The sequence below is a fragment of the Melopsittacus undulatus genome, chromosome 1 (genome assembly GCF_012275295.1).
Source record: "Melopsittacus undulatus isolate bMelUnd1 chromosome 1, bMelUnd1.mat.Z, whole genome shotgun sequence".
NCBI classification, from domain to species: domain Eukaryota; kingdom Metazoa; phylum Chordata; class Aves; order Psittaciformes; family Psittaculidae; genus Melopsittacus; species Melopsittacus undulatus.
The window spans coordinates 11951458-11979186 of NC_047527.1; the positions used below are offsets into that span (position 1 = coordinate 11951458).

Here is a 27729-nt window from a genome sequence, read left to right on the forward strand (position 1 = left end):
TCATGGGTGCATGAACCTTTCCAGTCTCCACAGTATCCATTTAAACTGCTCTTTGTGTGACAGCTGAGTAGGATCTAACTGTTTATCTTGGCCTTGTTTTGGGTCACTCCTCTGGTTTATGCTCTGTTCTTCACTGTCCTCAATTTCTGTGCAGTAATCTTGTGATGTGGATTTGTTTTTTCCTTTTGATCCAGTCCTTTCTTTTCCTTTCTCCAGCGTAAACATTTTTATGTTCTGGTATTTACATTGTGACACTGATAGCTGTCACAGCAAAAAGTAAAAATACTCCAATATTGACCTTGGCTCTCTATGTAAGAATAGGGGCATCTGCAGGATTTGATTGCTCTTTGTGTTTTTTCAACAAAATTAGTGCTTTAATTGACTGTCTGATAAACCCACTTCAAGAACAGATGGAAGAGTGGAAGAAAGTGGCCAATCAACTGGATAAAGACCATGCAAAAGGTAGTTAACAGAGGAAGAATTCTTTAATAGGACTAAGATTGTAATACCAGCTTTTCTTCCTCTTTTCATGTTTGTACTGGGGAACTGAGTGACTCACTTAAATATGTATAGCAACATTTCTTTTCTAAAGCATTCCCAAAGTGCCTAACACGTTTTTAACCCTTGCATATCCATTTTGAAGCTTTAGTTTGCAGGACCTCAAGGGATGGGTTGTTTTTCCTAGACAGGAAAGCAATGACTGGTTTTAATTCTGTTAGCCCACTCTCACCTTATCTCCAGTAGTGCTGAGGACTGGGGATGCCGCATCTGTCCCAGCAAAGCCCTGGGGTATCATTAAAAGCTAACTGTAATATCATGTTATGTCTCAGACAGTGTCCTCCAGAGAATACACAGCCCTGTAAAACATTCAGTGTCGTTATTTTATGTCTGATGTGGTACAGAAATGTGCACCCAGAGAATGGGAAAGCTGTGTTGTTGCACATGGAATGCTGAAAGCTGCTATGCTGATGATGGCTCCAGAGGCTTTCCTGGGGAATGAGCAGGAGGCAGCAAAGTCTTGTGCAGCAAGAGCATGTTATTAGATGCCTTTGGCTTTGCAAGACTTGCACTGGGGATGATGGCCCTCTAGCACAGAGGCTGAAAGCAGGTTGCAGTTCACCATTAACCTTTGAAAACTGAAGACTTCTGCTATGTCTGAAAGAAGCAGCATCACCATAATTTATTTTGGGGAGGGTGAGAGCTGATGAGAAGTGTGTCTGGCCTGCAAAAGAAGATTTGCTTCTTGCCCCACTATTACCGCAGTCAAACAGAAGCAGCTAAATCAGCAGCTCTTGGAAAGATCTCCACCTTGTACTGCAGAGTGTTAATCAGGTAGTGAGCCAGGAGGAAGGCATCACCTGGGTTCCTGCAGGTAGGGGTGACCCTGACCAAAGTGGCAGTGAGATTCAGGGTTTAGTAGGTAGGCATGGGTGTAGTTAGCCCCAGTACAGTTCCTGTGCCCACCACCAGCCTGCTTCTGTTTTTCCGTCTATAGAAGAGTAATAACATTGCCCTCCTTTGTTAGAGTGTATGTGTATGTGTATATACATGCATACATGCCTTTTATCTTTTCTTTTATTTTTCTTTTTAAGTATCAGTTTTCATATCTGATACCTTTGGTGTGCCTGGACTAGAGGTGTAGTGTTTGGTTCTGGGATTTTAATTCTCCCAGGATTTGCAGCTTATCTGAAAATGGGGACAACTGCAGTGTGCTCTACTTCATCAGAAAGAGCTGGCAATGTGACCCTTCCTTGGGCAAAGTTTTAGCACCCTCTGCCTGACTCTCATGCTGGAGAAGGATCACAGGATATTCTCTGCTTTGCCATTTCTGGATGCTTGTTTTTGAACACAGATGTTTCGAGAAACCTGTCATCTCTGTTTTCCATTCCTGAGAGTCGATGAGTCTCAAACAAAAAGCACTCTAATTTTGTACTGTGTTCTCAGTTGTTATTTCTGTAAAGGCTTTGTTTATTTGGGAAACATTTTGGTATGTGAATGCGCTCACACCCTAGAATGTTATATTAAGCCAAATGTATAGGCACTACGAAATGCAAATTCTGAGTTGCTTCGGTTAATAGTAACTGTCCTCCTAAAATTGTAGTCTGATGTCTTTAAACAGAGACTTTTCTTTTAAAAACATTCATTTTGACATTGAGTATGTTGGTAATAGAGACTATGTGGTTTTTTAGAGTACAAAAAGGCCCGCCAAGAGATAAAAAAGAAATCATCTGATACACTGAAGCTACAGAAGAAAGCAAAGAAAGGTAACTTGCTTCATACTTGTACTGCTAAAACCCTTTTGTGCTATGGTCATTGGCAAAGATTGAACAGTGATAGGACTTTCTATTGTAAGTTTGGTCTCCTGTAATGTATTCCTGTATGTACTTGAACACCAGGGTACAATTACTATGTGTCATTTAAATCATATTCTGAAGCTGCTGTCTAATGTTCTTATACAAAAGCCTTAAAACTGTACAAAGTCAATCATGTTTTAAAATAGAGCGTTTGCTGCTAACTTATTCCTGTTAGGAGCGTTGCCTCTGTAACATGGCTTGTACAGATACCTGTAAGATTTTCTAGCATCTTTTAGAGTACTATAAAGAAAGTCATTATGTAAATGTTCTGTAACTCTTAACATTTCTCACTGATCTGCTTTCTACCACCTTTCTTCTTGATTTTTTTAACATCCTATAATCTCCTAAACCTTACCTTGTTCCTCAGTGTGAGAAGGTGGCATGAGTTGTTGTTGGGAGGAGGGCACTTGGCAACCATAGAAAACTAAAGATGAGTCAGAAAAGAAAGGGAGCTCTCCACAAAGGCAATCTGTCTCTTTTAGCAGCTGAATCTCAGGCTCCTGTTGCCCTCCCACCACCATCTTGTCATAGGAGTTTCACCATCATACTAATGGAAACGTGCATCACTGAGAGCTGCAGCATTGCCATCACTAAGGGATTTATTTGACCAAGTGCAAACCCCACCAGGCTTTGAGAAAATGATGTGGAGCTTGTACAGAAGCAGACTTTCTGGTTCCTTTTCCCGCACTAGGCTCTTCCCAGCTGGGTAGGAAACGTGCTGTGAGCAGCTCTCAGCCTGCAGGTTGTAACTTGCCCTTCTCCTCCTGCCTAAAAACTGTCAGCCCAGGGACAAGCAAAATAAATGCTGGGGTGGGGAGTTTCTTGAACCTTTTAAATGGTGTAAGTGCTTTCCAGAACAGGTGAGCTGTCTCTGTCTGTCCTTCCTAAATAGGTGAGTCAATAATTGCACTGGTAGAAAGCCACATGACTGGAAAACTGCTCTTGAATTTTAGCTGGCTTTAGATGAGGGAGGGAGAGGTGGAAGCCAGCAAGAGGGAGCTTAGCTCAATAGGCTCAGTGTGTCTGTCTGTCCATGGAAAAGTTTGGTGTTTTAAATCAAAATGGTCACCTTGAGGGGAACACGACTGTTTGTGATAAGGTTTTATTTTGGGGTGATGCACAAGTATGTTTCTCATTTTGTGTCAAAATTGTCTGACTTCAGACCAACAGCTTTAGAGAGCCTGTTATGTTCCCTCCATTTCTTTTCCTTTCTCCTTCCCACCACCCTCCTTTTCTAGTCTCATTGCTTCTTGTCCCCATGTGATACAAACCCTTCAATGCATGGTAGGTGAGAGCTGAGAAAAACATGTCTGTGATCTGGGAAGAAGGAACCGTTTTTTTTTAACCTGTTTTTGTGCATTGCCACCTATTTGGCTTCATCTCCCTTTTATCCTGCTTCTGAGTATTGAGTAAACCAATCTGCAGTCTTGGAGGAGGAGACAGCATTTTCTGTAAGGTGGGAAGAGGAGAGAGAAGCACTTAAAGCCTTCTGGAAATAACCCCCCACTGTAGTACTGCAGTTGCCACTGTAGGTTGTCTCTCAGTGGTGGTTAGGGCAAGTGGCCTTCCTCCTTGTCTTTTCTGGGTTTCTCTTTCCCTCCCCAGATGTGTGCCATGTGTAGCAATGAGGGTCAGCACACTGGTGGCTTGTCCTCCTTCAGGATTAAACATCTTTGCTCAGGGAGTGGAACAGGCCTCATTTTGCTGTCATTTTTATAGCAGCCATGCTACGATTAAAGTATATTTTTTCCTCTTTTTTAATGTCATTCCCTTGCTTAATTTTGCTGTTCTGACATGCTTTTGGAGTTGTTAATGAACCTGCTGTATTTCTGTGCTGCCTCCCTTGGAACTGCTGTCACACATGGCGTTTAGGTCCAGAGCACAAGCCCAGTGGGACTAGTGGGGTTAAAGCTGACTGCAGAAGGATGTACACAGGGAAGGTGGAACTGATGAAGACTCCCAGGTAGCCAGTACAGGGGAAGGGAGGAGCTGCAATGTTTTTGATGAGTTTAGAGTTGTCCTCGTAGCTCCTGGGGAGGAGAGACACAGTGAGGTGTCGAGGCTCATGTGGCTGTGAGAATGAATGCCCCAAGCTGCTGGCCCTATGTGTTCCCAGCATGAGCAGGCAGGAGGAAATTCTCCCTGTCTTCTTGCAAGTCAACTGCAGAGGTTAAATACAGAAGAAAGAAAAATAGCAGATGCTTTTCCCCCTCTTTTCCTTTCTGATCCCTACCTTAAAGAACTAAAGCATTGGTCTGAGTGCAGTGTCAAATGTGGTGAAAACTTCCGTATGCACCCACTTTGCCAGATTTGTTTAATGTGGTCTGTGATGAAGTTATGTTGCTCTTCCTGTCACTGAGGGATAAAAAACCCTAGAAGAGGTTAATTTCTAAAATTATAAAGCTGTAGTAATGATTCTGCTTCAGATCACAGATGAGATTTGAATTGTGGGCAGGGAAACTTGAGTGAAACGGTTGTGGCAGGCATGTGGCTGGGTGCATGGATGTCTTACTCTGTCCTCAACTCTCCCATTTCCCTGTTGCTCAGACTTACATTTTTTGTTGTGTTCTTCCTCAAGCAGGACCTGTCCCTTTCATTTTTCTGTAGTTACTGACTCATCTATGGGAACTCTAAAACAACCAATTCATTTCTCTCCTAGTGCTTGTAAGACTATTTTTGAATTAACCTTACGATCATCTGTGGGCAAGTGAGATGTTTGCTGAATTGTGGATTCGCTTGTGCATGCTACTAAAAACCACCCTTCAAGCTTTTTCTGCTCTGACTGGATGGGAAAGTGGTTTTCTTCTGCTTTGGGCAGTTTTAGATCGGGAAACTCAAATATAACCCTCTACTTTTCTCATTCATGTCATGGCAGTGGTGTCCTCTCTCCCTGCCATATCAGGCTGCAGAGGCTCCCTCTTGCAGCCAGTGTCTGCAGCATGCAGAGCAGTTCCTTGCCTGCATCCCAAGGATGTTTGGGAGAAAGGGCCACGGGCTGCATGGCTTGTCCTGGCAGGAGCACCACAAGGTTGAGCACCCCACCTTAGCTGTATTAGGATTCACCTGGTCTTTGTCTTATGCATGGTCTGTTTCTTCTGGTTCCATGTGGCCAAGTTGAAAGTTCAGGCAGGGCATTTAAAATAATTTCCTAGAAATTATGTTTGCAGGGCAGGTATGTTAATATGCTCAAACCAAGACAATTGCAGTGAAGGTGTTCCCAAAGCTTGAAGTGATAGGAAAACCACCAGGCTTTCCCAATAAAACAAAAAGAATTTAAGGGTCCTTTTTGGAAGTTTGCAAGAGCGTATATGGTAGAATGACAAGTCTCTGTGTACATGAAGGTTTTACATTTCAAAAGACCTTACAAGGATAATTTTCATGCTTTGTCTTTGACTATTAAATAAAATAAGCCATGTGTAGTCTTAAGTATATGAAGTCTAAGTAGGATCCTGGTGCACCTCCCAGATCCATGCAGTCCCTGGGATGTCATGGTGGGCTTTGAGGTGTATCCTTTCCTCATGCCTTTGTTCCCAATAAAAACAGGCCCTTAGGACTTGTTGCCCACCCCAGCACTGAAACTTTGCTGTTGTCTGAACAGATGAAGCTACGTAATGCATGGACCTGGACCTGGACCTCTTCTAAATTGCTCTTTGTTTTCAGACAAACATGGCACATCAGAAGGCAGCCCAGCAAACCTGAGTCAGCACAATAATTATGCACATATTTAAAATAAATCCCATGTTTAGGTTTCTGCTGAGTCAAGGCCTCATAAGTGGATCCAGAGCTGCTGGAAGCTGTTGATGCTATACTGAGTTCAGAGCAGAGACAGCAGCTGTGGCTCCGCATGTGACCATTTTGGAAGGTTAATCAAATTCATGATGCTTACTTTAACAGAAATAGTCGAGTGACTAACTTAAAATATAAGTGAATGTCTGTAAAATCTGGAGTGCACATTGGGTTTGTTTTCTGTATTTCACCTTGGCTATCGATGACTAACTAGGCAGATTTCCCTTGTGCCTATAACTTGGCTGGCAGGTTTCGTTTTCAGGTTCTTCATGTGACACTGTGTGTGGAAATGTTTAAATCCAAGCAGATGTGTGAAAAGGAGTTATATGTAACATTCTCAATAGTGCATACATGTGTCAATGTGAAAGCTGATTTTTATCTCTTAAGCCATTCCCAGGAGTTTCTGCAGAATGCCCTCAGCATTCAGTACAACACTTGTTCTTCTGTCCCAGCAGTGCTGAATATCCAAACTCACAACCTCTGATTTTGAGTATGCAGCAGTTTTGGAAAGTATTCTTACTTATAATGAAGTTGAGGGAGAAAAACATCATTATTCATTTATTATAATACTGCCAAAAGTGCCTTTTCTTCCCCTCTTTCTGGTTAGCAAAGATCACCTGCTTGTGTTTTAGAGCCTTTACTGGTTTTGTGTTACACTCTGGTCTTTGTAATATCGTTACAGTACTCTCAAGGATGTTTGCACAAACCCTGACTCTTAACTGAAAAACAAAGTTCTTCGATGTAATTACAACTAAAGAACATCTTGGGTCTTAAAACACATCTTGACCTTCTCATTCAAGTACTTTGCACTGTTTCTATACTTGACACATGCCTGGTCTGGAGCGGCAGGCTGGGGAGGGAATACCCCTGCCCAGACCCTTTCTCTACCATGAGATGCCCTTGTTCCTCTAAAGTGGTCAAGTGTGGCATAATGACTGAAGTGAGAGCCAGGGCTCACTGTAGAGTCGCTGTGATACAGCTCAGAAGGAGGGAAGCTAATGAGAAAATTACCCTTATCTGTTGCAGGGGAAAAATCCTGTGTGGATGAGGCCATGGTGCTTGAGGGGGTTTTGATGTTTTTTCTTATTTCCCTCCATAACATTGTAATGTAAGCTCCACTTCAGTGAATTCAGTGAAAATAAATTGCAAAATCCATGGCTGGAGTTATTTCTTTGGTTTACTTCCATTCCTGGAGCTTTGAATGCATTTTGATAGCTCCCTCTTTTTGACAGCAAGCCAGGTTTATTGCACAACATTTTATATAAAATTTTTAAATTAAAATCTACATATCATGGTTAATCTGTTTGATGTTCTTCCACATTGCTTCAGCAATTAGCTTTTCTTTTAATTAATAATCTATTAATGTAATTGCAGCAGAGAACATCAAAAAGCACTGTGGTTTCTAGTGCAGCACCCACCTAGAGTTTTGTGAGTCCGAGTTCCCTCTCCCTGCGTGGGGATGAGCCTTGTGCCACTTCATCAGCTTCACCAGAGTTTGGCAGTTAGCTGTGTTGTGCACTTTCTCCAAAGCACAGGTTAGCATGTTCTCACCTAGGGATCTGCAAGCTAAACTAAATCCCTAAACTGCTTTAAGACTCTTAAAATAAAACCTTATGGTAAAAAACTGGGAGTTAACTTACAACAGCTCTTCAGGAAGCAAAGCTAACGCCTTTGTCTTTATCAGCAATGGAAGAAGTCAAAATAGCCTAGTGCGAACCGCTCAGTCTCTTGTCTTGGCGCTGATGATAATGTCTACACTCCAGGAATGCTGGAATACCAGTTTGACTTTTTTTATTTTCCTTTCTGTGTCAATTTTGTGTCCTGCAATTTCTCACCATGCGCACCTGCCTGACAGCTGAGGCTCTGGGTAAGTCTGCCGTGCTGTAACCCTGGTGGCTGGTTTATTGTAGCCCTTGCTGTGGCCTCTTTATGGTGTCTGGTCTCAACTAACTGCCTAGACTTTAATTTCTAATGAAACTGCTAAAATATCACTTAATCTTAATGAACAAACCGTTTTTTTGATTTATTTTCTTTTGGCACCTAATTGGAACGCTGTAAAAGAAGAAAATCAGTATTGTAGATAAACCTCTGGTTTATTTTAGAACGGGATTAACATGGGCTGATAAGTCATGTCACGGTTGGGAGAGAAGTTAAATGGAATAGACAAGGTGATGTTCAAATAACTGAATATCTTATTAATAATTAATATGACTTTTAAAGTCTAGAGCTTAAAGTCCTTAGTGTTGTTTCTTTGTAAACCTGTGATCTGAGTCCCCCCTTCTCTGAAAATTGCATGAACCTTTCTTAACCAATAGGTAAGAAATCACTATATTTAACTGCGTGCTGGGGAAGGGGTGGAAATCAGCATCACAATTGTCTCCTGCCTGATCCTATCTCAAATCTGTTTAAATTGGAATGCTGTTCAAGTTGTATTGCAGATTTAAAGTAGCTGCCTTGAGATTTTTTGCGAGTGAAATGTGATTCAGTTTGAGAGAAATAACCATATCTCCCCTTGTAAGTGTGATGATGTAGGTGTTGCCCTTTGGAGAAGCCTGGATTGGTGAGATAAATTGATTGTAACCCTGGCTGAGGCATCTCAGTGAGGCTTCTGGAGCTGGGCACCCTGATGCCTGCTGCTTGTCCCCTCTCTGTTTTTTCCTGGTTTGTAATTCAATCTAGAAGTTCCCTTTGGTAACTTAGAACTTTTCTTTTAAGGGACAACTTAGATCTCCATTGGCCACCAGAAAGACTCAGATTTGGTGACTGAAGGGATCTGCACTTAACCCCAGCAATGAGGTTTTCCACTTTTTCCCACCTGTTGGTGGCAAAATTCTTCCATTCTCAGCTTAGATCTATATTCGTTTATTTATTGGCTTCACTGTGCAGGACTTGTAGTCCTGCAGGAGTGACTGTAAGAGTATACCTGCCAGGGTTGAACGAAGGAGCTGATTTGGGGGTGAATGATTTTGGTTTGTATGAGTAAAAATGTGCTCTGCATTGTCTCATACACTGTAAATTTTGCCAGTCTGGGTAAAATGTCCAGTATTGATTATTCAGATTCTGTGCAGACACCAAAAAAAGTGCTAGGGAGCATTCTTTAAGTGAGAATGTGGAAAATGTCACCATTATCTGCTGCAGTAATAATGAATCACCAATATTTTACTTTGTCAATAACAGCATTAACTTTAGCAGTCAGACTTGCACTGACGGCATTTAAAAATCACTGTTCTCCTTTCCTCTCGCTGATAGCTTTGCTAGTTCATCTTATAAAATATAGGCATGAAATTGGGTTTAAAATGAAATTTACCTTTTTCTTTGTCCCTAATACATTTAATTTAGTAAAGTTCTTTTTCAGCAGTAGTTATTTAAGAAGCTGTGTGAGGCTTTCATCCAGGATTCACACAGAACAGTCTAAACCTGAGGCTCTAATGCATGCCGATACCTTAAAGCACTTGTACATCATGGTAATGATGTGAAACACATCCTCTGGAGGTAGCATATGAAGGCTGGCCTTGGAGTTGCAGTGGATTCTTGTTAATACTGATGAGAAGCAGTTCAGCCTTCTGAGTTCATTAGCTGTTTCTTGCCTATGTCAATCCACAAGTCCCTGGACTGTTGGAGGAGTCAGTCCACAACTTCTGGTATTGCATTTCTGCTGCTCCCTGCAACACCAGAGCTCCACTTTGGGAAAGGCTAGGTTTGGATTTCTCCTTGGTTTTCAGATTCTTGACTTGTTCTTCCAAGTGCAACTGGGCATGTTCTGCAGAACCATACCTCCATCACATTCATGTCTGGCTGCCTGCAGACCAGAGGGCTGTGATTACATTTGATGCTGTTGACCATTGCTAATGCTGATTGCTTACGTGGGTCATTCAGACCTGTCTGCAGCTGGAGTAGGTGTGTTCTTCCTGGTGTTCTTCTACAGTTGGCCTGTGATAAGACTGATCTGGAGCTATTTTCTTTCATTAGATAGTTGTGTTGGTTTGGAAATGTTTCTGAACCAGTAACATAAAGGCCAGATAATGTGGGCTGGAAAGAATCATCAATTGCTGACGTTCCTTATGAGAGTGTGCTTCATGTCCACAGCAAAATCAGTGGAATAATTTGTCAGGGATGCCATAGACAAGTGACCTCCTCCTAATTGAAAGAGGAAAAGAATTACATTGCTCTCTACTGGTCAGTGTTCCCTTCTGAGATGAGTAGTGGATTCAAACTGGAAGAGTCACAAGGTAGATGAGGAGCAGAGGTGATGGGCAGTTGGCCCTCACATCCTCACTGTCTCCTGAGTGCAAGAGTGCTGTCCACTGCTTTCCTTAGCAAAGGAAACTGGTGAAATTGTGCAGAGATCTTGTCCCTCAAATTCCCAAGCTGAGTGCCATGGGAGGCAACTGGTGATTCAGGGAGTGGGAAGAGTTAACGCCTGATTTCAAAAGACTTGCTAGAATGACATCTGCATTTTGGAGCTTTCAAAGGATGTTAATAAAGCTTTTCTGCTCCTAAAAGATGAGTTGCAAGGAGACATCAGCAGACAGCTGTATTCATGCCGTGTAAACATCTGACTTCAGAGCCTCATCTGAATGATTCACCTAAGCTTGTTTCCTGCTCTGAGTGACACCCCAGACAGCTTGTGTGTTTCCACTGACTATAGAACTGTATAGGTTTTATAGCATAAAACCAGGTCTGCACATCCTTTGCAGAGGATGTTGGAGCAATGCAGTTTTACACACACTTTCGCCAGAGATTTAAAATACACAGATAAACATTATCCTGATAACTGTTGGATTGAGTAACACAGGTACAAATGAGGCTCATTTTTGTCCCATGTTTTGGGTGCTCTTTTTGCTCTGGTCCAAGATGTGGTGCTCTGAGGTCCACATAAATTATCAAAATTCACTATAATTAAACCCACTTTATCAGTGGAGTCCAGTTGCTTTCCAAGTGTGTGTCTTCTCACTGCGTAGGTGAATGCATTTAGCAAGGATTTACTTTGTTATGTGCATGATCATATGGTGGAGCAGCTGAATGTTTACAGCAGTTCTCTAGAGCTGAACTAATGAGTATGTGATTTAGTTAGCAACTAATGTATTCTGCATTTGGTACATTCATGGTAGTGAGCCAGTATCTAGTTTGAACAACTGGAGATTATTTTGCCTATTGCAATTTCCTAGGCAGCTCCCAAAATAAGGGGTCTGAGCAATAAGACAGGTCTCGGATTCATAAGGAATTTAAAAGAACAATCCCAGAGAAGAGTAGAATGTGTAATTGCTGCATCTAATAGCAAAGAAGAATACGGGGAAGAGCCTGAAAGGTACCGAACAGTCTTCAAGCAGAAGGGCCCAGTTTATCTTCTAAAGATGACAGATGAGAAGGCACAGGACCTTCAGGGGGTTATACAGGACTCTTCTATAACTTATTTCTAGCAGATGCCGCTTCTGAGAGAGGAAGCAACTGACTGCAACTTTGGGGTCGATCTCTATTAAAGCTGTTTACTTCCACAACAGTTTCACGGCCACAACACACCAGTCAGCCTGACCTATAGGATCAGACACTGAGTGTTTTGCTAACAGTTTGGTACCCGGGTAGATTTGGCAGTGGCTGTGCCTGTGTTGCACTGCATGTGATTCATCACAGAGCTCTGCTTGTGGGTGTCTGTGCAGTTTTATCTGGACCCTGTCTTACTCTGTACAGAGAAGATTTGTGTGTCTCCAGTCTGTAATGTCACTAAACCTGTGTGATTCTCTTTGCTTCTATCACTGCTGTCTTTCCTGCGGCTCTGGCTGTGTTTCAGTGCAGGGGAGCTGATGACTTTACCTTGCTCTGGAGTACTGAAGAAGTACATATGGTAATAAGGCAAAGGTTTTGTAACCCTGACCTTGAGTTATCTGCATTGTGTACTACACACATCAAGAGACCTTTTTCTTCCTCTTGCTCACAGCTTTAAATCCTCCATGCAGAAAGGTTGTTGTCCATAAAAATTGATTTTGGGTATCTGCTTGTAACTCACCCACCATTTTCCAATATCAACTTCCTGGTGTTCAGTAACAGTGTCATGGATACATACCTAGATATTCAATTTGCATGTGATGGTGTTTCTGGGAGATTTGAGTCAGATTTATACAACTGAGGTGCTTTAAAATATTTAGGGGTGCACAGAAACATCTTGCAACTGTGACATTGTTGGCTCAATAGCTCTAAAGCTGAGCAGTAGCTCTTCATTCCTAGAGAAGTAATTTTTTTGGCATGATGCAGAGTAAGCAGTTGGTGCAGAATAAGGTACTTAACCATCACAAAAGGTTTTGGTGTTATGAGCTGGCTAAATTAAGAGAGTGAAGCTTTTTGATTGCAAAACATTGGAAGTTTTTTCATTGTTTTCTTTTTTGTTTCCATAGACAAATACTGGGCATTAATGTGTGCTTGAGATGTTCATAAGTGGTTTTTGGTTTGGACTTTGGAACAACGAAAACTGGTTCTGCAGTTGCTTCTGTAGAGTACTTGAATCCAGTGATTCCACTGACCAGTAACATGTCATTAATACCATCTCATATAGGAGATCATGCACTCATTTAGTGATCCTGCAGAGTTGTCATTAGGACCTTGCTAATGACCAATAAAGTAGGTAGTTTTACTTCCTAAACATAGGAAGGAAAAGGGAATATTGCCTGCAGTTAGTGATGAATGCTTTCCCTGTGAGCAAGATACTGATTTTCAGCAGGGATGGTGTGAAGGGTTCCTACAGCTAACACTTTGAGAAAGTCCTTATGTGAAATGCTGGTTTTGGCTTGTTGAACCCTTTTGAATTGATCTGGATTTATATTCTGGGCAAGAGGGGAAAAAATGGCATAAAGTGCCTGATTTAGTTGGGGAAGGACCCACATACTAATTTGAAAGAAGTGAAAATGCTGTTTGAGACTTGCACTGCAAAAGTGCAATCCAGCAGCACTGCTGCCTGAAAATGAGGTTTCCTCTATGGAGATCCACAGTTTTGACAAAATATCCTCTTGATTGTTTCCTCCGTACAGGACGGGGTGACATTCAGCCCCAGTTGGACAGTGCTTTGCAAGATGTCAATGATAAGTACCTGCTGCTTGAAGAAACTGAGAAGCAAGCTGTCAGAAAAGCTCTGATTGAGGAGCGCGGTCGATTCTGTGCTTTCATCTCCATGCTGCGCCCTGTCATAGTAAGAGCTCTCCATTTTAAGTCAGTATGATTCACAAATCAGATAAATGGCCAAAAGTCTCTAAAAGGAGTATCTCTTTACATCTTATGAGGGCGTTTTTAGAGCCAAGATTCAGCCTGCATCTCTGCCTAGAAAGTGGCAAGAATCAGGACCTTCCTTTTAGGCATTCGGAGTAATTTAGCGCTGGAAGACACTGAATTCTTTCAGGATGACTGATGGGGGAGCAGTGGGCACAAAGACTTAAGTGGGCCTGAGTTCCTTATGCATACCAACCTGAGACATTGCTAATGCAGTTTTTTCAGCTTATTTTTTCCGTAACATCCCACTTCAGTGTAAATCTTCCTTACCCCTACTCCAGTCCTAGGACTGATAAATGTTTCAAGACCTCCCCTGTGTATGTAAGATGACATTAGCTGACAGATTGCAGATTGCTTCCTTGCAGTTTTCTGGTAGCTCTTTTCCTCCTACATGACAGCTTTTTCAGTTCATTGAAAAGGTTTGGGTATATTGTCATCATTTGGGGTTGTCTGAAGCCAGTGATGAATTGTTTATGGCTTTGTGCAAGCATGATGCATTCTGAAAGGTCTTCACCGTACTGGGAAAATATTCCCAATGTCTGTTTACAAAGAGCACCAATCTCAACAGAAAACCATGCTTAGAGAAGTAGGGAGGTGATGGCTAAGCAGGAAGATGTGAATTCCAGACTCTGAGGATCTGGATGAAATCACCATGGTAGCTAAGGTATTACCATGGTAATTTACAGTGCAGGCATCATCTGAGTTAGCTGTTGATGTACCTTGAGCCAGAATGAATCACAGATGTATTAATGCTCTGTACCTGTGTAGTTCCTTTATCTCAAAGTTTCCAAAAACTAGCAAATGAGTTTAGTCCCTGTTTATGTTCAAGGATAAAATCCTTAGGGCATATTAGTGAGTGTACATGGAAGAGTTAAATCTTCCAAAGGCAGCAGAAATGACATGCTCTTTTTTAAAGATGTCAGTCTTCATAAAAAGAAGACTGAGACTTATTTATCTCATTGATGAGAGAAACGATTTCTGGGCCTCAGAACTGACAACAAACTCAAAGTAGTTATTACACTCTTAATATTTTCAGTCCTCTTTCATAAGAAACAGTTACTTAATGGGCAAAGAAAAAGCTCTCCTGAACATTCCTACAGTCATCAGCAAAAAGAAGGTCCTGTATTGTGTTATGGGTGTGATGTTTAAAAGCAAGGCTGTGATTAGCCTCTCTCTTTTGTCTTTCAAGGAAGAAGAAATATCAATGCTAGGAGAAATAACCCATTTACAAACCATATCAGATGACCTGAAAAGTCTCACCATGGATCCACACAAGTTGCCATCTTCAAGTGAACAGGTTAGTCCTGGTTATCTGAAAACGTTTTTATTTGTACCAGTTTTCTGTCTGTGTTATGAGGAATATTGACTACTCGCACGTAGTGCCCTAACGTGATGTTTTGTAGATGCTTCAGTGCAGCAACGTCATTTTTAACAACAGACTTAAAAAATACAGGTTTTGAAATGCTGAGTGCTCCTGGAGTATTTGGTGAGACCACTGTGAAGTGGGAACAGTGATACACTGACGTATATGAAGATGCTCAGTTTTCTGCTGAGTAAGAGTACATGAGGAAGGAATGTCATCTCCTCACCTTACATTTCAGCATCCTTGTCTTTACGTGGTTGCAGGATTGCTGGGACTAGATAGCTTGATGGTGTGTGAAGGAGGGAAGCTCTGCTGTGGTTGAATATTGGATCTTTGATTAATTTTTTAAAATGCAACAGTTTTTAAACCCTAAGGCTGTAATGTTTTGTAACAAAACAAAAGAGCATGCATAAAATAAATCTCCAGTTTACTCTTCAAAGACATTTACGTTCAATTCTGAGCTTTCCATCTCTGATAGTAGCCCTAGTGTTGAAGTATGGTAGCTCCTGAAAAGCTAAGGATGAAGCTGACTCACCTGAGTAACATACACAGTGTAATTCTGGAAGAACACTGAGACTGGGTCAATTGGCACTGAAAGGTTGTTGTGGTGATGATGTTGTATGACAAGCAGATGCTTTCTGTTAATGGGGGGGTGGGGGTGGAAATTCCACATCCTTGATGCTATTGATTATCTTTCATCAGGTAATTTTAGATTTGAAAGGTTCTGATTACAGCTGGTCTTATCAGACTCCTCCATCCTCTCCCAGTACTACCATGTCCAGAAAATCTAGTGTTTGCAGGTAAGTAGAATAGTAATATTTAATGTTAACCTGTTTGGGGACAAAGGGAGGCAAGTTCAGACTGTGATACGGATTTATATGCATACTTAAATATTGACTCTTAATGAAATCAACTTCTCATGGTCTTTATCCATTTAAGTGTGTGACTGGGAATATTAAAAAAGATGGGCATGACTGAACAACTTTTGAACTCAAGGCAACTTGAAGATGCTTCTGATTCAGTTCTCTTGAATCCATTTCAGATCAAAGAGCAGACTGTACTGATCTAAGCTCTGAAATTGTTCATTCAGAATTTCCTTTTCTGTTTTTCATTTGATGACCTTTTAGATTATTCTAAGTAGCTGTTATTGATCAGTTAAACTGTTTGAAAAGGGGAAAACATCCTTGGAAATTGCCCTATCAGTCTGGTAGATGGAAATGCTTTTTTGATACAAGTTTTTTTTTGACTGTTTAATGCTGTCTAATGCTGTCCTGGAATATGTTGAAACACTGGATTCTGTCTATGCTTTCTCTGTAAAAAAACTGTTTTCTCTCATAAAACAGTTTATTAGCATGTTGCCCCCATACCCTGGTGTCTACATTTACTCTTTCCTTTTACTGAAAAGGAAGATATCCTATTGTGTATTCTGCTCAACACCTTTCTAGCTGCTCTCAAATGATTACCTTTTAGTTTGCTTTATGAATAATGTACTACAGGTTCCCTGTGTATGAGCAAAGTTACCTATAGCATGTCAGAGCAAGTGAACATGACTTCTCCTATGTACCTACTTGTCTCTGCATGCAGATATATATAAAAAAACTTCAGTACTTTTATATATATATGTGAAAACATGCATATTTAGAGCAATGAGCACAGGCTTAACGATGCAATATCCTGAAGCTGTAAAAGAAAATGGCAAAAAAAACTACCAAAAACTCCATCATCTGTTCCTAGTCAACCTCATCTTCTTGTGTGATAAAACCAGTATGACAACAGACTGTTGGGTACAATAAAGCAGATCTCCTCTTCCCCTGCTCCAAGCTGACTTCTGTGCACATGGCATTTGTGAATAGGCGGTGCAGTCCTCACCCATGTATCCGTCAGAACCATCCCTTCAGCTAGTCAGTGGGCTCCTGCCAGCAAAAGTAGGAAGCTACCTTCATATTGCTGCATCCTGCTAGTCCTGCTCAGCCACCCCAGCAGGAAGCTTCAGAGGCTCCCACGTTGCTGGCATGTCGTTGCTGTCATTCGTGGATATTAGAGATTAAAAATTAATCTCTTTGTTTGAAATCTCAAGTATTTTTATGGATATTCATTGGAGTTTTAATTTTCTGACCATCTTGCTAATTTAAACTACATACCCAGAAATTTGACTTCACTCAAGTGTCCCATCAGATGGTTTTTATCTGGTAGGAAGCCTTTATGTGAGCGTAACTTATTCCAGGTACTCTGAAGCATGAGATTTTGGTGGTGCTTTCAAAAGTCTCACAGGCTGGCCTGCTGACTGACTAAGCTAACTAGGTTAGACTGACTGCAATGGCATGCCTAGAGGCAGACTTCTGGATGAGCTGTGATGCCTTCAGACCCCTTGCTAGAGATCCCATTGAAAATTTGGGCCATGGTGCGAGAGCGACAAGGCTTAAGTTGGGAATAGGAGAGAGCCATTAGCAGAGGGTTTTGTGCAAGTGCTGAGCAAATGCTGGAGGGCAGATAGTGATCCATCCCTTCATCCCTAACCTGACTTTGAATTCTTGGGTGGTTACAGGATTCAATTTGAGTAAAATTGAAGGTAAAATGCCATTTTCTCTCTGGTCCCAAGGGATACTGCAGCTGCTTATGGTTCTTTACTGATATATATGTGCATATATATATATTTAAATTTAATTTGTCAACATTTTTTCTTTTCCGGTTTATGCTGCCTGTTGCTAGAGACATGTGGAATGTTAATTGTACTGTATATGGGTCTCTCCCCACCCCGCCCTTGTGTCTTTTCCTCTCCCCTTTCCTTTCTTTGTTCCTTTTGTCTCTCACAGCAGTCTGAACAGCGTTAACAGTAGTGATTCCCGGTCCAGTGGCTCGCACTCGCACTCACCTAGTTCACACTATCGCTATCGCAGCTCCAATCTGCCTCAGCAGGCACCCATGAGGCTGTCCAGTGTGTCCTCCCATGATTCTGGATTCATGTCCCAGGATGCTTTCCAGTCCAAATCGCCATCCCCCATGCCACCAGAAGCACCTAACCAGGTACGTGCAAGCATGAGAACAAAAACGTGAGCTGGCCTCTCTAACTTGGCTCACCTTTCACAGAAGGATCTGGTGTGGTTTTGGTGTACCTTGGAGTCAGGTGAAACACTGAGGGTAAGGTTGGTCTCACTATGCTTCATCCATCTAAAAGTTGGGCCTCTAGCTGGAGTGATTTACACTGCTTTTGCAGCATCCCCGAAGAAAGGGATAAGATGCTCTCAAAGAATTTGGTTTTTACTCTGGAGGGAGCCTAGATGCCTAACTTTCAGATACAGACAGATGAGAAAGAGCAAGAAGTCCCACCTTACACGAGGGAATAATATTCACTTGACTCATTGAGGTTACCAGTTAATATCCTGCACAGATTGCAAGTTGTTGATACCTGGTGGCTGTTTACTGTTTAATGGACAAATGCCAGTGCCAGAACAGCCTTCTGACAGCCTTAGTATTGACCCTAGTGGCTTTGCATCAGACAGACTACTTTTACCCTCCGCTGCAAAGAGCTTGGAATAATCAGAATGCCATTAATGGTATCATACGAAATTGGTTTTGCAGCTTTTTATGACATCCCTTTCTGTGGATGGGGCTGCTCTTTTTGATACTCAACTGAGCACCTTGCAGAAATAAGGTTTCTGCATGAGTGTTAGAGGTATTTTTAATTCTTTATGGAATTCATCAGAAGTGTTTGCACAGTCATATATGATAAGATCCTGAACACAGACAAACTAAAAGGATTTCACTACAAATACAAGCAAAACTTTACCAAAGCATTTTTTGGTCTGCAGGAGGAAGTTGCTGCTCTATTTATTCATGGCATCGTTCCTATACAAACTAGGTGCCCATCTGCAGGCAGAGGCTTATGTGCCTCCATGGTACATACCCTCCAGCACAGGAATTCTCTCTTCTATTTGTTTTTGTTTTTTATCAAATCACACTACAACTGCAGTATTTTTTAAATGAGGCTGAGCTGCCGTCTCACATTGAAAATCCCATCATAAATCTCAGTTGCAAAACTGAGGTAGAGTTAATATCCTGTTGCTGAGTACTGCTCATTTTTAGTACACCCTGAGGTCACTGGGGAAGATTGTCCTTTAGTTTAATAAATGTAGTTTGCTCCTTTTCCTGTGCGGGGGAGTTGATGGTTTTAATCCTTCCAGTCAGCAAGGAGCCAACAGTTTCAGTGTCAGTGGTTACCAACTGTAACCTGTACACTGAAGCTGCTCCTGCACCACCTTCGACAGCAAATAGACCCTTACTTTTGCAGAACATTTAGTAAGTGACATTTAGTGACATTTTTAGGGTATCATCCAAAACACCACAGATTCACTTAAGCATGGAACATGTTCTCAAGGGAAGCTCAACAGTTTGATATATTTACCTCTTTCATTTTAATAGAAATGCTGTCTTTTCAAATGAATGCCTCTTCTGCACTGTCCCCAGTCTGGACATCACCATTTTTTTATAGATGACATCCTGAAGAACTTTGTGCACACTACTAAAGCAAATGTTTTGTTTAGATTGGCTATGGCTAACCTAAGTGAAATGCAAAAAAGTAAATGAGCAATAATAAAGTAAGCTACAATAGTAACAAGGTAAGGAAGTTGGCTTTTAAGATACATCCATCTGTTATACATGCTAGCATCATCTCTGGTTTTCATAGTATCCACTGCACCTGCATAAAAGGGCAGTAATCTTCATGATGATGCTGTGTTTGCAGATGAGGATGTTACTTTATAATTTCCCTTAGCATGGAAAAAACCCAATACCTGTCTTTGCAAGTTCCCCTGTTAAACAGAGGAGGGAACTTAGGCTGGTGTCAGCTGGCAGAACATTCTGTAAGTTGATGGGAACCATGCTGATTGGCACCAGCTAAGTTCATATGCTTTCACTTCACTTTAGAAACCATCCCTAAAGTTGCAAATTGATCCAAGCACCACTTGAGCTATTAATGAGCTGTAGGAGGCTGCAGCAGTATGGCGTTGACTTGACAAGTGTAGTGTGTTGGTATAACAAAGAGGTATGTGCTCTGTATGTCTCTAGGTCTGTTTACCTTTACGCAGAGGAAAAGGTAACAGATCATTGCCTGGCCGCTTCATCTTTGCTTAAGTGTCTTGCTTTGTATGTTCAGCACTAAGTAAATTGTGTGTGTTGTGCTGACAGGTAATTGTGACTGTGAGCTTACCGAGAAGCTGTTCAATTTACAGCGTTCTTCCATGTTGTGTGTCTCTAACCAACTGACAGATCTTCCTTGTGGTACTGTGCTTTTGAGGCTCGGTGCTGGGTGGGGAGGAGCAGCAATCTCAGCTGCTGCGTTTAAAACACTGATGTCATTGTTTCTAGTAGTGACACTGGGAAAGCAGAAAAGCAAGCTCTGGAATCAACAAAGGAAATTAAAAGCTGTGTATCTTGCGCAGGTGAACGCTTTGCTGATGTTTGCTAGCTACGTGCTGTGGCATCTCCTGGGGCAACAAAGCTGATTTTCTTTTAAGAATGGATTTAAATTATAAAGTAGAAGAGGGCTACATAAAATTCCCATATTATGGGAATGAGAATATATGAATTTTGTGAACTTTTATGCTCTCACCTACATTTTAGACAAGCATCACTGGAAATTAATCACAGATTGAGGCGAGGGGTGTCTCAAACAAGGAATAATTTATATATTATATAAAGGAATAATAAAATAGAGATTTAAACAAGATAAAGATTATACCAGAGGAGAGGAGACTGGCAAAATGAAGACTGCTCTTCAACTCATAGTTGCTAAGCAGTAAGTCTTCACAGTCATCACACTCTGCATAGAAGACAGGGAAAAAAGCAGTTACAAAAACGGATTCTGCTCTTACACTGGTTTGGAACAATTGCTTTTCTTCAGTGCGGCTGTTAACATTACTGAGAGTAAAAGTGTTGGCCTGTAACAGACAGGTGTACATGTGAAAAGGTCACTGTAAAGTGCTTTATTCTTAATTAAGCAAGTACATTTGGGTATAGCTGAACAGCTGGAAGAGCATCACAGGTCTCTTCTTGGAGCAGAGCAGTCTCTCTGAATGCCAGATGTGAGGTCAGCCATGGCCAGCACTGCCCAAGGCATGTACTAACACCAGAAACCCACTGCTGGGAGCAGAAAGTAGCTCTCTCTGGTTGAACACTGAACATGGCTGGTGCTGCTAAACCCACTCTTTGCTCTATGTAGGAGACAAACTGAGATCTAGGAGTATCTGTGATGAAGTAATGTGGTAGTAGCACAGTTATAGTTGAGGATGATAATACAAGGATCAGTGGACTTGGAGTGCAGACACACTGGGGGAAGTAATTACACAGCTGGATTTTAGAGGCTGCTTATGACTTCATGGGGATGAAGGCAAGGGGAGAGATAGAAGCAGATAAAGAGGAAAAAACCTGTTGTGCTGTCAAACAGCAAAGGACTATTGTTAGAATATTCTGGAAATTGCTTTCTCTAAACAATGAAGTAGAAGGAAGCTAAATGTGAACTTGCTTCTGCATGTACAGATTAGCAAGCTGGAAAGATACTGCTTTTGAGAAGACCCCATTGCTTTTAAATAGCTTGAGGTTGGAACAGGGGAAATATCTTGTTACAGCTGTTTTCCATGTAAATTAAGAAATGCTCCCAAATCAGACCTTAAAAACAAAACCAAAACCAATCCCTGAAATGAATCTGTAAATAATCCCTGGCATTTGTTTCTCCTAAAGCTTCTTTTTTAAATTCAGTTTCCCAGCAGTTTGTCCCTGAATAGAAAAGAGAGGTCAGTAGAGACACATTCCTGGGAGTAAGATAAATCGAGGTGGTGACTTCAAGTCACTACCCAAAGGTTTCTAAAAGGTAACTGAGATGTCTTCCACTGACTGTAGAGAGACATTGGACCAAGCTCTTCATTAGGATTTGGTCTCTTGGGAGAGCCCAGGGAGCTCTTGTCAGTAGCTGAGGAAGGGAAAGGGTTAAGTAAGTAATACTGTATTTGAATGGAAAACATAGCAGGCAAAGGATGCAAGTAATCCAAGATAACAGCAGTCCTTATATAGGTTAGTAGGACAACAGATGGAAAATATAATCATGCATTCCAGTAGCCCAAAATACAGCTTTTTTTTCCTGTCCTTACTGGAATTCATACATACCACACCAAGCAGTGGGACACTACCCAAGAACAAGCCTTGGCACAATGTCCAAGAGACAGATGCCAACCTACACATGTACAACATGCATTTGAGGAACTGGTTATTACTGGGCAGAGCACAGTTTTGGCTTTCTGCTGATGCTGTTACCTTCAAGACTTTTCTCAGAAGAGCTGGTTTAGGTGCAGAACAGAACCACCATTATTGCAGCTGCGGGGACAAAAACTTACCTCCCAGGGTTAAAACAGCTAAAAAGGAAGAAGTCATTTTAAAAGTTATTCAAACAAAACCATCATTTTAAAAGGAAACAACAAAAATAAGCTGAAAACATCCAGTAGTCAAGGTTCTCACTCTTATGGGATGTAGAGTAGAAACTGCTCTGGCTGGTGTTTGCCTGTCCAGGAGTGCCTGTGCCAGTGCACCTAGAACAGGCGCTCAAACATCTGGGGTCTTTTTGCCCAAGCAGTGACTGTGCACTTTCTGTTTTCAGCCCCTCGTGTACTTTCTGCTGAGAAACAAAGGGTGGTCTGTGCTTCCCACACCCGGCTCCATTCATTCCAGACTGTTTCTGCCATCTGATCCAGGCAGACTTTGACCTACTGTCACTCGTGTTTTCTTCACACCTTTTCCTCAGGAGTTCAGCATTCTCTGCCTCCTTCTCCATCGTCTCTCACTGTTGTAATCCTTTTTTAGGAAGACCTTCTTAGTGCCATCCAAGTTTTTCAAGACAAGGAGACTTTGTTTCCCTACCACCACTTCTTGCACTTCCTTCAGCTATCCAGGTGTTCTCTCCATGGCATCTTGGTTCACCTGGGCCTAGCTTTGCCTGCTGAAAATGGCCAAGCTGAGTTCATGGGAGGGTCCTGTCTTCCATCCTTTTTTTCACCTTGGAGTCATTTTGTTGCAAAAATAAGTTCCCTGCTTCCAGGCTTTTCTCCCCAGACACCAAATAAACGGAACAATTCTTTGCATCTTCAGAATGTGCATTTTTGGCCTTTTCCCATCTGTTTGCTACATGCAGCTTTATTGCTAATAAAACTCATTTACAACCCATTTCTACCATTACTTGACATATTCTTATGAATTTCTAGCCTGTAAACAGGAATACTCTATCAGATGTAAACTCCAAACTCTCACTTGTCATCACTGGGGCATCTGCAAAACACAAGGTGACATGATGCCATGGTGGAACTCAGACCCTTCTCTCTGTGGCCTGCTATGTGCAGTGTGTGCAGACCCAGGAGGGCCTTTCAGGCCATAAATAGGAGGTTTCAGAAAGCATTTTCTGTAGTTACATTTTTCTCTCCTTTTGGTTTTTTTCCATGGCCCAAGTGTAACACTAAGTGCATGTTCTCACGGGGCTTCTCAAACAGTTTCTTTTGCTGAGCTACCTGGAATGTCAGGCAGAACTCTGGAGTTTCAGTACAAAAGCTAATTTTCTATAATGTATTTTTCTCTAAAGATAGAAGAAATAGGCTCATTTCCATTTAGGGTACAGAAATTGTGTCTGATGGCGAAGTCAGCTGCAGCTCATGTTTGTCAGTATTCCTATTTTTAGAGGTTTTCTCCTGTAAAAGGAGTTGCATTAAATCAAGAATGAGACAAGTTCAACAAAACATCATTGGGTACCCCAGCGCGTACTTGTCACTTCTCTCCTTAACAGCTCTGTGTCATTTGTTGTAGTTTCTTCTGATCTTCTGATACACCTCAGCCCTTCCTGCACTTGGAATACAAGCCTTGTTAGCTGAGCTTACTTGTACCCTAAACACATTTGACAGCTCACCTGCAGATCCAACCTCACATCAGTGTAAGATGGGATATGTGTTATTTCTATAATCCATCATGTTATATCTTTTTAGCAGCCTTTTCAAAGTTTCGCCTAAACCCACAGTTTGCTAATAAGCTCAAGATGCTGATACTGTATTGCCTTCTCAACAGCCCCAGGAGTCTTCACCAGAATCCTTATGGTGATGATGTTCTGTCTTGGGATACCTACATCTCTTTTTACCTAGGCAATTAGCTATACACTCCTGATGCATGGCTTTTGGTGAGCAGGGAGACAGCTTCTGTGTGTTAGCTGTAATTGCTTCTCTACAGTGCCTCTTATCCAGCTCTTTATTCCAGACTCATCCCAAGATCTCATGTAAGGTTAACTGATGGAATTTTGTTTCAGATGAGATTTCCCTTCCTCTTCAAGTGCTGTTCCTTGAGAACTGAGGCTTTTCAACAGAAACTTGATACAAGAGCACATTCTCTCTGCTGTCCTAAAATAAAATGCCAGGGATATGTTTAGTCAGACTTGCTTCACAGGTCTTGGACTTCCAAAGGGTAAATTAGCCTTGGTAGTGTTGAATTTCCTGGCAGTGAATAGAGCTCTGTACTGCCCTGACAACTTTGCCAATATACCTGACCATTTCTGAGCACTTGGTGGGACCTGCACACACACCCCAACTGCGGGGCTGCCATTTCCAAGGGGGAGGTGTGTAAGAGCATTGTAGTTGGTAAAATGGTCCATGTGGCTATTTGCCTTGGCCTGCCTGTAGGTGAACTGGATGCTGTTACAGAGGTCTTACAGCAACAAATGTACCTAAAGGCATGCACTGAAAACTGGAAATTTCTAGCTAGGAGCAAGATGTTTGAGGTGTTTGATGGACACTGTCCTGCATTGTCCTTCCCTCTCCATCCAAGCCCCTGCTCTCACTGCTGATAAGAGAAAGCAGGTGGCAAGCACATGCCAACACTTAGGCACTCAGCAGAGTACCTGTAACCTTCATATTGGCTGCTGGGCAGAAAAGTTTGAGTCAATGTGCTTTTGGCGTATGCATACTACCCACAGAGGGACATGCATACAGATAACACACTATGGAAACCTCCAGTTTGGGTAAGTATCACTTCTTTCTCTGTTCCATAATATTTGAACTCAGATGAGTTTTTCACAAGCACTTTTGCAGATCAGAATATCCGAGAACTTGTGAATGTAAGTGCTGTTTGCTGCTCCATGTTGGAAATCTAAACTTTGTGTCTTTGGGGTACTGATGATCTGCTTTTCTGTATAAAATGGTTGTCTCAGTATATTGCATGGTTGGACCATAGGTGCCTTCAGCTCCCTCAGCTTCTTGCTCTGAGACAGCTAACACAATCGAGACGCTGAAATTGCAATGGGGAGTTGAGATTGCTGCCTCAATTCCCTCATTCTCAAGCAGCGTGGCAAGTTCTCGCATTAAGCAAATGGCTTGTTTTCTCATAGATTTCCTGAACATTAGCAATGGTTTTGAGCAGTTTCTAATTGATTTTAAAAGCCTAACCCTTTGCTTCTCTCATCCTTCCCTCTCTCCTGTGTGTCTCTGTGTATGTGCTTTTTGTCTTTTTGGTTCTGTTTGTGTTGGTTTTTTTCCTTTTTGGTGGCTTGTGTCTCCCTCCCCTGCGTTGCGGTGCTGTTTTACGCTGCAGAATTCGTCCAGCTCTGCCTCTTCAGAAGCCTCTGAAACCTGCCAGTCAGTGAGCGAGTGCAGTTCCCCCACCTCAGTCAGCTCAGGCTCCACCATGGGGGCTTGGGCCTCCACAGATAAGGTGAAAAACTTCATCTCAAAGACATACAAACCTACCAGGTCGTTATCCAAACCCAGCAATGTGTGGACAAATAAAGTGCATGGGGTGCAGCCAGGATTCCTCTCTGTGAAGATGAGAATAGGAACTGTTGCACACTCCCTTAGACATGAAATCTGATTGAATAAACCACAGTGGCGCTTGCCTTTAAATTAGCTGCTGGGGGAAGCTACAAATTGGGCATTTTACAGAGGTAATTTTCTAAGAAAAGCATATTTCTTCACCTTTTTTACTCAAAGAGACTGTGGAACTCTGCCCAAACCCAGCTGGCTGCCTAACAAAGGGCATCCTGCCCAGGTTTTACTATTTGTGGCTTCTCCCCTCTCTCCCATTAGGTAGCATTTGAGCAATTGAGGTTTGGTTTTGACCAAAACAAAAAGGAAAACAAAAGAATAGGTTGGAATAAATTCTGTGGGATGCACTTTGAATGAGGGAAGGAAGTGATAGCAGTCTCCATTCTCATCTGGAAAATCCTTGCTGTTGGTTTACTCTTTTTTCCTTCCATGTCATTACACAGCCAGCACATACCGTGTTTGAAGGCTCTATGCTTTTCCTCTCTGTCCAGCTACGTAGAATAAATGCCAGCAATGCAAATGCCTCCAGTATTGGGAATATTTTGTTTCTGTGTCTGCAGTCTGCAGGGTGCCCAAATTGCAAAGGTTGTTTCTGTGTACTGCTTTCATGGACAGAAGGCAAAGCTGCTCAGCCTGGAGACAGTGCCTGCTAGATTGACGTCTGAAATTTGTTACACCACATAACAATTTTCAAGCAATCTCACTTCTGTACCAAGCATTGTGTCGATTTCCTGTTGTTTATGTGCAGCAAAGCTAAGCTTTTCCTTTCTTTTGTTTGACGATGCAGAAGTTTCCTCCCTCGAGCCATCAGTCACAGTGTATTTTCATATTCATTCTGTTTATATTAAGTTCTCTGATTTTGTTTTTTTTTGTATTTGTTTCGTTTCCAGTTGTCTAATGGGTTTTATCACTGTAGTTTATCAAGTGACCCATCCGTAGCTTCAGTTGGTGCAGGTCCTTTCCCTCATTTCCCGCCTGTCTCCCGCGCGTGGACTCGGGCTCCCTCAGCCCTCCTTCCAGACTACGCTCATTATTACACCATTGGGCCAGGCATGTTACCATCATCTAAGATCCCTAGCTGGAAGGTTTGTGTTCCTTTTGTTGTGGCAGTCCTCACCTCCTCATCCCAACAGCGTGCACACGGCAGTAGTTGCTCCCTTTCGATCCATGTAATTACTTGTTGATTTGCTCTGTTTAATGTCACTCTGAATGGACACTGCATGGTGATAATCAGAGAGCTAATATCTGGTAGGGGGTGTTTCTGAATGACCTTGTCTGTTCTGGCACTGCTTGAAACATGTTAAAGCTGACAACACATAGGTAGGAAGGAATAGTTTAACTCTGGAATACTGGTGAAAGCACTCTGGGCTCTATTCAGCAAGAAAAGAGCTTGTTTAGCACTGTCAAAGCACTCACTTGAGCAGGGAAGTGCAGGCTGAGCATCCAGTTGGCTTAGTGAAACCCTGTATGGAAGGATGTGCTCTTCTCACTGTGGTAGCCAGAGGCAGGTATCCTCTTGCAGACCTAACTGGAGTGGTTCGAGAAGGTGGTCATCACCAGCTGAGCATAGGTGGTGACTGAAGCTGTCCCAGCTTCACTGCACGGACTGGATGTGCTCACCCAGCTTGTTCTGCTCCCACCAAAACAGCGTGCAGTAACTTCTTCCAGTTGCTCCACCTGGATCTGCAGGGATCTTCCTTGGCATTAAAATGTCTCTGGTCTGCCAGAGCCTTGACTCTTGTCCCTGTCAGTCAGTTCCCCTCTGCCCCAGAGTAAGTCTGTTGCCCTTAACCTTCACAAGGCTGATGAGCAGTCGATGCTAGCTGCACAGGTCTTAGGTGCCTGTGGATGGTTATATGATATTGCACATGCACCATGGGACCTTCCTTATATGTGTAAATAGAGGTACCTTGTTAAGGACCCCCCTGATCTTCTCTCCAGCAGCTGCAGACTGTTGAGACATCCACACAGCATGGCCAGTGGTCCTGGGGCTTCAGGGTCACCAGTTGTGTCTATGCTAGAAACACTTTGCCAGTGTATTTCACAGCAGAACACTTAGAGCAGAGACACAGCTGTGAAGGCAAAGCAGGGCTTCATATCTGCTAACAAAACCAAAATGCCTGTCTGCACAGGGGCT

The 27729-nt window shown here is 42.2% G+C and overlaps 1 protein-coding gene across 11 annotated transcripts in view; it reads left to right on the forward strand.

Annotated features, from left to right (window-relative positions):
- MTSS1 (MTSS I-BAR domain containing 1) overlaps window positions 1–27729 on the forward strand; it is a 125139-nt gene that overhangs the window by 91140 nt on the left and 6270 nt on the right. For 4 of the 11 annotated variants that reach the window (XM_034062471.1, XM_034062556.1, XM_034062593.1 and 1 more), the window contains 8 exons: window positions 371–462; window positions 2190–2264; window positions 7996–8007; window positions 13160–13317; window positions 14584–14691; window positions 15460–15557; window positions 17571–17781; window positions 26483–26677. In XM_034062471.1, coding sequence (XP_033918362.1) covers window positions 371–462; window positions 2190–2264; window positions 7996–8007; window positions 13160–13317; window positions 14584–14691; window positions 15460–15557; window positions 17571–17781; window positions 26483–26677 — 949 coding nt within the window. Of the gene's footprint in view, window positions 1–370; window positions 463–2189; window positions 2265–7995; window positions 8008–13159; window positions 13318–14583; window positions 14692–15459; window positions 15558–17570; window positions 17782–25362; window positions 25483–26482; window positions 26678–27729 lie in introns of all 11 variants that reach the window. The other 7 variants (XM_034062616.1, XM_034062532.1, XM_034062647.1 and 4 more) reach the window with 5 other exon arrangements.